Source organism: Myodes glareolus, chromosome 7 (genome assembly GCF_982192425.1).
Source record: "Myodes glareolus chromosome 7, mMyoGla1.1, whole genome shotgun sequence".
NCBI lineage: Eukaryota > Metazoa > Chordata > Mammalia > Rodentia > Cricetidae > Myodes > Myodes glareolus.
This window is the reverse complement of record NC_142032.1, coordinates 32,402,879-32,416,282: the sequence shown is the minus strand read 5'-3', so window position 1 is coordinate 32,416,282 and position 13,404 is coordinate 32,402,879. Positions and strand designations below refer to the sequence as shown.

General features: G+C 37.0%; 1 protein-coding gene across 6 annotated transcripts in view; it reads right to left on the bottom strand.

Moving 5' to 3' along the window:
• Positions 1-285: 285 nt before the first annotated feature.
• The window catches only part of Brd10 (bromodomain containing 10), an 80,876-nt gene continuing 67,757 nt past the window's right edge, over positions 286-13,404 (bottom strand). For 4 of the 6 annotated variants that reach the window (XM_048438809.3, XM_048438811.3, XM_085693774.2 and 1 more), the window contains 3 exons: positions 9,440-9,555; positions 6,480-6,667; positions 286-5,476 (listed from right to left, as the gene is read on the bottom strand). In XM_048438809.3, coding sequence (XP_048294766.3) covers positions 1,848-5,476; positions 6,480-6,667; positions 9,440-9,555 — 3,933 coding nt within the window. In that variant the 3' untranslated portion in view covers positions 286-1,847. The remainder of the gene's footprint in view (positions 5,477-6,479; positions 6,668-9,439; positions 9,556-13,404) is intronic. The other 2 variants (XM_048438810.3, XM_085693775.2) reach the window with 2 other exon arrangements.

The following is a 13,404-nucleotide window of genomic DNA, read 5'->3' as shown; positions in this document are numbered from 1 at the left end:
ATATCTTAAATAGTATTTATTTTGTGTGTACGTGTAGAGATCAGTGAACAACTTGCTCAAGCCTGTTCTTTGTTTCCTTTGATCATGTAGGACACAGGAACTGAACTCAGGCCCTCTGGTTTGGTGGCAAGCACCCTTACCCACTGAGCCGCTTCATAGGCCTAAGCCTACTCTTCCTAATAGTCTAAATTTTAGACTAGAATGTTGTGATGAGGCTTAATGTTTAAAGTTGAATGTGTATATATAAGTGTATCTCAATAAGATAATAAAAAAATAAGGCTCCAGTAAATACAAAGCTACCTTTTATTTACAATGAGGCACATTCTCAAGCACTACAAAGTCAAGCCCTGAGTCAAATCAACTGAGAACAAAATTTGCTTCATATTAGACCTTAAGCAGCTGCTCTATAATCTAAGTAAAAGAAGGGCACTATCCTTGCTCACTTTTAATGTCAAATGACAAAGAAATTCATGTTCTTAAATATAATAGAAGAAACAATGAACTAAGACCTCAATTTAAACAGGAATGTGGAGAAGGGCGGCGAAGAGTGACACTATCACTCTGCATTACTCTGCAACCTCTTACGAACCCAGGTTATTAAAAAATAAGTTTTGTCAGGCATGGCAGTACATACATGTCTACAATCCTGGTATACTCAGGGGGCTGAGGCAAGGCCAATCTGGGCTATATGGAAAGTTCCAGGCCTATTTAGGGCATAAAGAAACCTTAAAAAAAGTTTTAAGAAACATGTTTTGGATGTATAGATATAAACCAAATATTCTTATCTGAAAAACAACAATACCACATATTTGTTTTGGTCGATACAGAATTTGGTGGTGGCCCAACTTTTTATTTATTTATTTTTTAATGTTTGGAACCACAAAATTTTGAATGAAAATTTCAAAACAAAAGTAAAGTAGAACTATGGCGAAAGAATGTGAAGCATCTGATCCATGTCCTGGCTCTACTCCCCATGAACCAGGAAGTCTGGACATGCCACTCGGCTCCCAAGATTACTGCGCAAATCAAATGAGCTACATGAAAGGAAGCTCTGTCAAGTGTAAAGCCTGTGTGAATGTTACTGTTTTTATATACTTCCCAATTTCAACACATTTTTAAAGGACTTTTCTCATTAATATCATTTTTTTCCCCAATGGACAAGAACACATTTTAAAAATGGCATTCAAACAAAGAAATACAGCAACTCAGTTTATTATATGCAGATTCTTCTGCATTGTTGCTAACAGTTCACTGGTCCAAAATTACTAAAATACTTAAAAAACTATACATTATGTAAACAAAACATAAATAAGACAGTATTGTTCTTTGTACATATATTTAGTACAGATTATTAGGGATTTAAGGAATATGTACAATTTTACACCATGGACTGCATTTTCTTAATGCATAAATATATATATATATTTTTACAGAAACAAAAAATGTCACTAGTGACACAGAATACTATACTGTAGATACACCACAACCACCCAAATTTAAGAAGAAACATCAATATAATTATGAAAAGGCTAGCTTATTAAACTAGTCAAACTTAACTTTGTTCAATTTATGTTATATAGACAGGCAAATCTTGATGACAATTTTGAACAAAGAACCTTGGAAAATATCCTTACACCAACAAATGAAATGGTATACTTTGCCCTCCCCAAGAAAACAAAGTCTTGTGCAAGCTAATGAAGATACATTAACACACACACACACACACAACTTGTAACATACACACAATAATAAACAGTATGTTTACAACAGTATAATAAACAGTTAAAATTTTTATGGGAGTTACAACAATGCCCCATTTTTTAAAAACTGGCTCATTTAGTCTAAATTCAAGATGCAGCTGAGTCAGGCTTCTCTGAACCAGATGATTGAAAAGCAGGGAAGACAGAGGCAGGATTTTTACCAACAGATACAACTTGAGAAAGAGATGAAGACAATGAAGATACCTTAGATGCTGGAGTATTTATGGTATTTAAAATGGCTCCTTCTGGGCTAACCAGTAACTTTTTGACAGAGGTATCCAAATGAAATACCGATGTGCTACTTGGCAGTGGAGGATTATTGGAGGAAACGGCAGAAATCAAAGATGTCTTACCCAAAAGAGTAGCTGGAGGGGACTTAATTACTGAAGTCAATGGCACCGTTGGTACAGGTGGAACATAAACTTTAGCAGGTGTGTTTATGATTTGTGGTGTTGAATGTACTGTAGAGAGAGAGCTTGGACTTCCAAGACAGTTTACAATCTTTGTAGAGTTTCTTACAGTATGCTTTAAAGGCTGCCCACTTAAAGAATTATTTGATGTCTGTATGATCTTCTGGACAGGATTATCAACAGGTGTAGCCGGTATGCTTTGGGCACTGTTAAGAACTAAGGGAGGTCCATATTTTGGATTAGTAGAGATAAGGAGGACATGGCTACCAGCTCCAAGACCTTGTGGTGGAACAATAAACCGGGCTCCGTTCATCATGATTTGAGTACCTGGTGCCAAAGGTGTACTGGTGTTGATAACTATTTTTTGATGAATACAAGGTTCACTGAATGGAACACCTGCCAGACTAGTTATATTTAATGGTGCTGTACAAGTGTGAATGGCAGAGCCGCCTGTAGTAGAATTGTTACCGGGAGTTGTTTTTACTAATGAAGGGGATATATGCTGGTTTGGTATAGATGTAACATTGGAAGTATTGTTTATTTTACCTGGACTTGGTGAGAGGGATGATATTTCAGCTTGAGGTTTACTTGCGTTTGCATTTGTTGGCACTGTAGCTGAAGTTCCTGGTGAATGAAACTGGAGAGAAGTCTGAGACTGTCTTTTGGAAAGAGATACAGGGCGTGTGACTCCTGGTACTGTTGCTGAATGTGGAGCTGTGTTGATTACTTTTGGAGATGTAGTCACAGGTGTGGGCAGAGCAACAGTAACAGGGATTTGCAAAGCTGATGTCAAACATTTAGAAGACACTGTTGGTTGTGTAGTTGAAATGAGAACAGATGATGCAAGGTGTCCTGTTTTTACAGTTGATATAGCCACAGTGTTTCCCAGATTTGATGTGCAAAGTCTATTTGACAAAACAGGCATAATCCTTGAAGAGGTATCATTACCACTGACTAAAACAGGAGGTCGTGTTCCAGCTGAAGCAGAGGATGAGGTCACTGAAAGGGAGTTCAAAGGTATATTTGCTCCTGTTCCTGAAAACATGTTTGCAGCTCTTGCTGAAGAAACCACTGACTCATTAACAGGAGGAAGATTTTGACTCACAATATTTGAGCTTGCTGGGACTGAGTTACCACTTGCTGACAAGGGCGAAACACAGCCCTTACTACTTTTGTCTTCTCCTTTTGCCATTACGTTTTGCAATATATTAACTGATGATATAGCTGGCAGATTTCCTGGAGGGTTTATAATTGCTTGACCTATGTTTAGCCCAATTTTTACATCTTTAATCTGAGACACAGTTGGTGAAGGATTTATCTTTATTGGTGCTCCCACTGTAGATGGAATCAGTACTATTTGGGGTTGTTCTGGAGTCTTAACATATGTGTTATTCAAAGAAGGAGGAAGTGTCTGTTTTAATGATTCTGCAACAATAGTTGTTGAGGTTGAAGTGCCACTAGGAACTGGAGCGTTAATAAAAACTACTTTCTGGGTAGAAACACTTGTAGATGTTGGTGCTGGTGCCATATTAACTAAGGGTCCACTGCTACAAGGAAGAACAGGTGGAGCTGGTACCAGCATAAGTTTTTGAACAGGAGTCTCACTGAGCACATCTCCGTTTATTGCTGCTGCTGCTTCTGATCTTGTAACTGAGTAGGTTTTTGGGATATAATCTACTTGTTGTGGTTTAGCTGATGTATGAATAACATTTGTATTGGTTTGTCCAAAATTTCCTGTTGATATGCTAATTACACTAACTGAATTATTTGTTGTTGATGGTAGCAGTGAGCTGGAAGAAACAGAGGGCTTCAAGGGTGAAGAGGGCATGTATGAGGTTTTTTCTACCATGGGGCCCACATAGCCACTGTTGGAGGGTTGGTTTAACATAGGTTTGAGGTTTTTCCCTACAGATGGATGAAAGCCACATGAAATAGAAACAGAAGTAGGCGTTTGGCTGAAAGATGGGAGGTTAGATGTAGTAGTCATTCCAGATACTTGTGAAAAAGCCGGGGATGATGTTGATTTTGGCACCAGAAATGCCTGAAGTTGAGGTGCAAAGGTGAAAACAGAACTTGAAGATAAACTGTTAGGTGAATTTTGTTCTGGATTAGTTTGTACTTTTACAACTCCAGTGTTCCCACCTCGAGTCCTAACAAGAATCGACTGTGAATCTCTTATACATACAGTTTTTAGCTCTTGCTTTGCTTCAGAAGAATCAACAGTTTGCTGTGAAAAACAGGTGAGGGAACTGCCAGAATCTGTAGATTCATCTAGTGTTGTTGCTGGTAAGAGAGGCTGAACTGTTGAGGAAATGGTGGGGGAAATAAGAGGCTGGGGGAATGAGGCTGATGAAACTGCACTCTTGACTTTTCCTGCTTCACTTTGGCTAGTCTGAATTGGTGATGCTAATGCATTACTTACAGAGCTTACAGGTGGCAAAGGCTGTGATCTAGCACTCACATTTGATGAAGGTGTAATTGTCTTACTGAAAACTGTATTAGGCAGTTGGGTAGATATTGTCCCTACTGAGGTGATAGGAACAGACACTAAAGAACAGGTCACATTTGTCGTCTGTGGGCAAGATGAACAGTGCTCGGCACCTTTCTGCTGAGGGGCTGCTAGCTCTTTTGCAATTGCTTTTCCTTCTTTGTGCTGAATCACAAAATTCTTAGGCAGAATAAGAACTTGCTGCAAGATCTTTTCTCCTGTTTTAGAATCCATCACAGGCTGCATTTGAATCTTGACAGAACTATTGTGAAGGTCTACTGGCAACCACTGACCACAGGGCATTTTGTATACCATCTGCAAAGGTCCTTTTGTACTGGCGAGGCAAGTCAATGCTGGCTTTAGGGGGCTTGTTTCTGCAGGAGATAGAGCTGGCTTTTCCACAGCAGGAACACTTCCACCTGTGGAAGGGGGCAGTTGATTTGTTAAGGTCACTTTGTTCCCAATATTCTTTGCAAGCAAGGCCTGAATAGGTTTGGTCCCTTTCTGGAGAGCAGACACTGGTACTGAGTCCTTTGAGGCAAATGACTCTGAAAATGGCAGTTCTGTATGTTTTGACTCATTCAAACAGTCAATCTGCATATCAACTTCTAAGTTCTCAAGTGATGCCTCATTTGTGCTTAGCTTTGCTCTCTTCCTTGGGGAAAGCTCTTTTGTGCTATCGTCCAGATAATTACTTTGCTTAGACTGTCGTTTAAGTGTTTTAGGCAGTGTCTTCACTACATCTTTAGATGACAATTCTTTTTTCAACAACTTGCTTCTGGCCAAAGGAAAGTCTATTTCTGATAATTTCATATCATCTGAAATTATAAAAATAAGCATTTTGTTTATAGAAAACAATGATTGAGTAACATCAATTACAAAAAAAATTATAGTCAATTTTTAAGCAGGCAATTTAAAAAGTCTATGGTCCAGTCATTCCAAAGCTTCAACATCACCGAAGAAGTTAACAGTGACCTTAAACATGCTGACTTCCTATATCCCAATTACAATAGGTTAAGAGCAACCAGATTAATTTTGGACTAATCCTGCTGTTCATGCATAAGCATTAAGGAAAAACTCACAGCTTTTAAAAATATACTCAGTTTAATCTGGTTAGTTTTCTTTCTCTAGATAGGGAAACCTTTATACCATAGAGGAATGGTTACAATTCTGTACTTTAATCTTTAGAGACAAAAAATGAAAACAAATGTTTAGCCTTTTTTGTTCTTTATCCTTAAAAAATTGTGTTCATTTCTGATCAAAAGAAGCTCACTCTTACAATTCACAGAAGATATGAAATGTGTTAACATATTACTAACTACAAGTTTTCATATTAACTTCTTATTTAAGTAAAGAATGCCATTGATGAGCTGAAATGAATCACATGTAAATTGGTCTAGCTACCAATATTTATATATGTTTACTTTGGTCTCAGTCAGCCATCAGCTTTGGCCACACTTCATTTTAAAAAATATTCACAATCTTAAGGATTTCTCAAATTCATTTACAGCAAACTTTACCAACAGAGCTTTAAGAGTAGTAGCAATAAAAAACAATAAATAAATTTCAAACAGGTAACAGTTTAGCAGTATATGATCTGCAATAGGCAATGACACATATATAACTTAGGGTTAGACACTGGCTTCAGAAACTCTGAGAAATTTAATAATGATTGCCAAGAAATTGCTTATAAGAATATGGATAGCATTTTTGTAAATTATTAGATTTCCTCATCAACATTCACTGACCCGATTACCTTTTGCCTTCACAACAAACAGAAAGTTCTCTTTGTGCTTATATTTAAAAAGTTTGAATGCCTACCAGAATCCACGTGCTCTTTCTCCAGGTTGTCTAGAGGTTCTGCTGCATCTACAGACTTACTGATTTCTGCTGTAGGGGGCTCTCTCTCAGGGTTCCCTTCACATTCTTCAGTAGTCCATAGTTCCCTAGTGAACTGACCATGATCAGGTTGTCTTCGGAAATCATCATAGTCTTTCTTCAGGCGGCTCCTGAAATAAATCAATGTAACATGGAATTTTTGGAAGCTAAATTAATTAGAATTTTAAAATAAATCTTGAAATATTTTCAATTGTCTTAAAATTATGTTTTAAGTGTATCTAAAATGCCTATTAGTTCAGTCTTGTCAATTATTAATTACCCAAGAAGACAAAACTTATGACATATGCTTAAGAAATTAAAGGTTATATCTTAAAATTTCTGAATAAAATTTGAATACACCATCTATTTGTCTTTCTGAGGGTTGTAGTTAGAATTATTAAGAAAAGCAATAAATAACTAAAATTTTCTATCTGAATTGAAAAATGAGCCCTAAGTCACTGGCCCGGGGCTCAGCAGGTACAATGGCCAGCAAGCCCTAGGGATCTCCATGCCCTGTGAATGCTTGACTTAAAAAAAAAAAAAGTGATTTTTTTTCCTTTTGTTTGTTTGTTTTTAAAAGATAGAACAGCACTATATAGCTGTGACCATTGTGGAACTTGCTATGATGAACAAGTTTGTCTTGAACTCATATAGATGCCTGCCTCTACCTCCTAAGTGTTGGGATTAAAGGCATGAACCACAATACCTGGCATTAAACATGGGTTCTGGGGATTGAATTCTGGTCCTTGTGCTTGCAAGGCAATCACTTTATTACAGTACAAGTATTATACCAACTGAACTACTACTCCAGCCTGATACAGCCCTAAATTACTCATTACAGTATAGTTTAGATTATTTTTTCTTGGTTTTAAAAACAAGGTCTTACTATGGAGCAGTCTAGGCTTATCTGAGATTTACAATTCTCCTGCCTCAGACTCCTAGTTGCTGGGATTACAAGTGCATACCACTATTTCAGTCTAAAAAAAATCATTAAAAAATAATTGAAGTGATAATAGTTTTGCATTTTATTTATTTATTTATTTAGGTTTTTTCCCCCCCAACGCAGGGTTTCTTTGTAGCTTTGGAGCCTGTCCTAGAAACTAGCTTTTGTATACCAGGCTGGCCTTGAACTCACAGAGATCAGCCTACCTCTACCTCCCCGAGTGCTAGAATTAAAGGCGTCCAATAGCACCCAGCTTGCATTTTATTTTTGTTATTAGTATGTTTGTGTGTTTGTGTGTGTACGTGTGTATCTATCTCTGCCTTCCAAGTGCTTACCTTACTTCTAAATATTGCAATGTTCAATGTCCACATAATTTCCACTAATGTCATGGCCTTAAATATAATCAATGTTTATAACTCCCAAATTTGTACCTCAAGTCTAGTAAAGTCTTGAATTACTTATATAACTCAGATAATGCCTACTCAATACCACCAATTAGGTGTCTAGAAAGTATAACAAACTTAACATGTTTAAATCCAACTATTCCAACCTTGTTATTTTTCAAACCTGATTCTCCTTTAGTCACTCCTGTCTCAGCTAATGGCAAATCCATGATGAAAATCGTTTAGACCAAATTTAATTTTTACTCATCAATTTCTATCACATTTATATTAGCTACTTCATTAACTGCTGGTATAAAAAACTTGACAGAGGTAACTTATGGAAAGAAGGGGCATATTTATCTCAGTCTGAGGGTATATTATGGCAGAGAAGTTATAGCAACAGAAGCGTTGAGTGGCTGTTCCTTGCACCCATCAGAAAACAGACAAATGCTGCAGCTCAGCTCCTCTTCTCTTTCCTGTTCAATCTAGGGCCCCAGGTGAGGGTGAACCACCTCAATTAATTTAATCTAGGAAATCCCATACAGACATGCCTGAAGTTTGTTTCCATACTATTTTGGAAGACTATCAAGTTGATGATAGGGTTAACCTACCACACACTCTGTAGCACACTCTTTAGGCAAATTTTACCAACCCTACTTTGAAGCTGTATCTAAAACCCAATCACTTCCTGTCATGTGCAATGCTACCAGCTACTCCCACTTTTCTCAGGGTAACTACTATAGTATAACTAGCTCATTTGCTTTCACCTTTACAACAATTTCAACATGGCAGCTAGAGTGAACACTTTAAAACTTAAGGCCAGATAGTCTCAGTGATGGTTCAAATGGATAAAAGTGCCTTCCACCAAGATACACATAAGAGGAAGGAAAGGACCAACTCCCTGCAGATTGTTCTCTAACCTCCACTTGTGACCACAGTAAACACAAGTGTAATTCCAGTCCCCACCCTCCACACACACAGAAACATTCAAAAATAAAAACAAACCTTAAGGTTAGAGATATAGCTTGGTGGTATTTACCTGGCCATGTGTAAAGCTCTGGATCCAAGTCTTAGCACTGAAAGCAAGCAGCCAAGCAAGCAACAGAAACACAGAAGGTAACATCCTGTCTCTGTAAAACCCTTTCAAAAGCTATTCATCTTGGTCTACGTAAACTCTTAAGAGATTAAGTCCTACCTGACCTGGCTACTTGACCTCTGACCTTTATGTCCTATGTCAATCTTCACCAGTCATTTTTCTTTGGTTGTAACTGACTATTTGTGCTTCTTCCAAATGCCAAATACACTTATATTCTTAGAGTGCGCCCTTAGAGGAAAAAGGTGGGTACTTTCTCTCCAATGTGCACCTTATTTCCTTTATGCGTAGCCTTCCCAGTCTCAGTCTCACATCCCCTCCATCATGAACCTCCCCACTAATATTCATCACCTTTGAGTACGTATGTTTCTTCCATTAGAAAGCAAATCACAGAACACATGTTTTTGTATTTGATGAATGGGAAAACCCCAAATCATAAAATAAGGGTCTTAGGATAAGTTAAATACATTGTACAGTTTGTTACCTGTTTCTCTGAAATGCCTTCATTAACTTTGGTTCCCATGGCAGCAATTCATTTAAAAGGCGTATCAGTGTACTATGCAATTCTTTTACAGCTTGCCTCCGATGGTACCATTTGCCCTAGAAACATAAGTTTAAAAAGTAAATTTCTTAGACTTACTCGAAAATCAGTATCAATCAAGTTTTATCCTCTAATAAAGTAACAAAATGTCAATAACTCATCAAAAATACACAAAAGGAGGAAATATCTTGTAAGAAATCTGAATATGTTTAGTTGTAGCATGATTTATAAAAACCCAGAGACAGATATTGAAGTTCAACCTGAAGACCAGAAAAGCAATGCAGTCAGTCACTGGCTCTTACCTCTACCTCAGTCCAAAAAATGATGATCCTGCCTCCAGGAATTCTCATAACGACATTGAGACAGAAATCTTTCTCCTTCCTTTTTATATTCTTCTCTTGTGCTGGGATTAAAGGCGTATAATCACCACTGTCCAGCCTCTATAGCGAACTAGTGTGGCTACCAGGATTAAAGGTGTGTGCCACCACTACCTAGTATGTGTGACTCATCACTGCAGCTGTTTTACTCTCTGATCTTCAGGCAAGCTTTATTTATTTAAATACAAATGAAACATCACTACATCTAGTGATCTTCAGTTCTACAGATTAAATTCCAAATGTTATTTAAGTAGGAAATGCATACTTAAAAAATCTAATTATGTCAGTTATAAATATCTTAATAAATCATTTACCAAATGTTTGTAGTCTTGGGTTTGAGTTCTAGTGCCAAAGGGGAGGGGCCCACCAACAAATGATCAAAACCATTTAAAGGCACAAATATTTAAATAAATTCACCAAATAAATAGAGTCATGAAGCAAAGTTTTTGTAACTTCTAAGAGAGAGAAAAAAGAGAGACTTTTTTTTTAACAAACTCCCTAAGAAATTGCTACAATTACTTTTAGCAGTTTCTAGCATAGAAAAGCAAAACACGAGTTTATAAAAGGAAGAAATATCTTGCATCATATAATCCATATGTATTATTTCCAATGGAAGTCACACAGTCATATATTACAGATCACATTTAACATGCATAAAATAACACTTCATCCTATCAAGTCTATCTGCCCATATCAAGAATAAGGTCACTATCTACAGCAAAAGTATATTCTAGAGGTATAAACGGAGTTGCCAATTTTTTATATACACACACATACACATGCACACACATAATATCTTTGCTATTTTAAATGACAAGTCTATAATTTTATAACCCAAAAAGGTTTCAGAACTTTAAAGCAACAGGTTGTGCATTTACATATACACAAAGAGCTACATTTCTTCTGAGGTTTTGAATCTTAGAAGGGGGACTGTTTATTAGAAGAGTAAGAAGATGTAGGATTTTATGCTGTGGACACACCAAATATGAACCCTATGCTAATTTATGTCTTAAAAAAGATTATTTTATTTTATGTGCATGACTGTTTTGCCTGCATGTATATAAGTGCACCACATGTGTGTAATGCATATGAAGCTCGAAAAGGGAGTTGAATCTTCTGAAACTGTTTACAGGTACTTGTGCACCTCCACGTGGGTGCTGGTCTTCTGCAAGAGCAGCACTTATTAATAACTGTAGTCATCTCTCCACCCCAATTTGCATCTTAATAGGACGTCGGATCACGGTTTTAAGGAAAATTTTAAGAAAAATCCCTCCCCTCCCAGACAGGGTCTCTCCACATAGCACTGGTTGTCCTGGAACTTTCTCTGTAGACTAGGTTGGCTTTGAACTCAAAGATCTACCTGCCTCTGCCTCTTGAGCATTGGGATTAAAGGCCACCACCCAGTTTAAGAAAATGTTTATTTCCTACCACACAGTGGTTTTCAAGCTTCCCAATGCCATAACCCTTTAGTTTCTAATGTTGTAGTTACCCCCAACTATAAAATTATTTTTGTGCTACCTCATAACTGTAATTTCGCTATTATGAACCACAATGTGAATGCTTGATATGCAGACGGTCTTAGGCAACCCTTGTGAAAGGGCTGTTCACCTCCAAAAGTGTCATGACCCACAGATTGAGAGACACTGCTATAGCATATTAAAATAGTCATTCCTTTTCAAATATATTCCAAGAAAAGCAAGTCAGACCCAAGTAAGCAGTGAGTTATACCTTAAAAGTGAAAACTTTTCTAAAAGAATTGGTGAGATAGTATGAAGTGCTCATTCTAACACATGAATCAAAACTATTAAATGGAACAAGAGCTAGTATTCATTTAGGGCAACCACACTTCTTTTGGTTTTAGACAGGATCTCACTATGCAACCCTTTGACTTGCTATGTAGCTCGGGCTAGTCTGGAACTTTTGAGCTTCCTGCTACAGCCCCTCAAGTGTTGGGATTACCAGTGCCAATCATATGCTCAGCAACTCCTTGATGGAAAACGAAATGGTGAGAGAATAGAATTCAATTTTCCTCAAACTTAAGAGAAGGAAGAATGTTAAGGAAGAAAGTAGAAAGAATATCCTGTGTGTGGTGGAATTCATTAGAAAAAGGATTAAAGTCTTGAGAAAACTAGTGGGGACCAAAGGAGAAAAGTGACGCCTGCAGAACTAACCTGGCTTGTACAGTTACTGTCTGAATAAGTACAGTGGTGACAGGATAGGGAATTCAGATGACATCAGTTAGGGCTAGGAAGATGAGAAACAGGAAGGGTAGATGGTATATCTGTACATCTTTATATCAAGACATCGATGTAGTGGTGTCTCTGTTAAATTACTTAATTTTTGCTTTATAAAATTTAAAAATGATTAAGAAGATTTTACATTTAATTCTGATTTTTAAAATTAATTAATGTCTACAAAATATATGACTGACCAAAAGATTCTATACAAGGAAGGGAACTTAAATATTTAATCAGAGAACAGATTTATAATTTTTATACAAGTGCCTTACCCATTAATCTGTTTTGAAATATCTATGGTGTTCTATCATAGAAGATTAATAAAATGTATAAAACTATAAACGATATAATGACTCCAGTGAAAGGAACCTATACACTGCCATGGGAATGTGAATCTCTAGTCTTGAGGTGATTAAAAGGGCAGAACCGCTGCTTGTACTGGTGTTTAAACAGGGTTTTTACTCAACTACTCAGATGGAGGGGGAACTCACCTTCAAGTGTTACCGGGATAAATATGATGCTTACAAACCAAATGCAATTAAAGTAACAACTTTTTGTGCCCCACACCACTATGCTAAGGACTGAATCCTGAGCCTTGCACTGTACCACCAAACTGACTCCTTAGTCCTAACACTGTTGCTTCCTACTGAGTTGGGACCTCATTTTTACAGCGCACAATGGAACTATTACAAAAAGCATTAAAAGTTTTTTTTTTTTGTTTCTTGAAACAGGGTTTCTCTGTAGCTTTGGAGTCTACTCTGGAACTAGCTCTTGTAGACCAGGCTGGCCTCAAATTCACAGAGATCCTCCTGCTGCCTCCCGAGTGCTGGGATTAAAGGCGTGTGTCACTATCGCCTAGCTTAAAAGTTATCTATTTTTAATAAGCAATTAGAGTTAATAAGAATCTTCTTTACCTTTGATTCAATATAAAAATCTACTTCAAATAAACAAATATTTACTGTTGTTTAAACTAAGTAAGTAACCACAAGCCAGAAATAGCTCTTCTGACTGACCAACTTTATTGATCATATATAGATATGAGAAAAAACAATTTTGATATTCCTTCCAAGATGGGTCTATTAAAACTTAAAAGGGCATAATTTTCTAGAAGAAAGCTAGAAAGCTTAAAATCACCCTAGCAAATACTTGTAAAATAGAATTGACTTCAGACTAAAATTCTGTATCTCACAAATGTTAAAATCTACTCTCCTTCTAAATCACCATGCTGTGTTTCTCCTGGTCCCCACAGAGCCAATTCCTAAATAAGTACTAATAGATTATATTGTGCAACTAC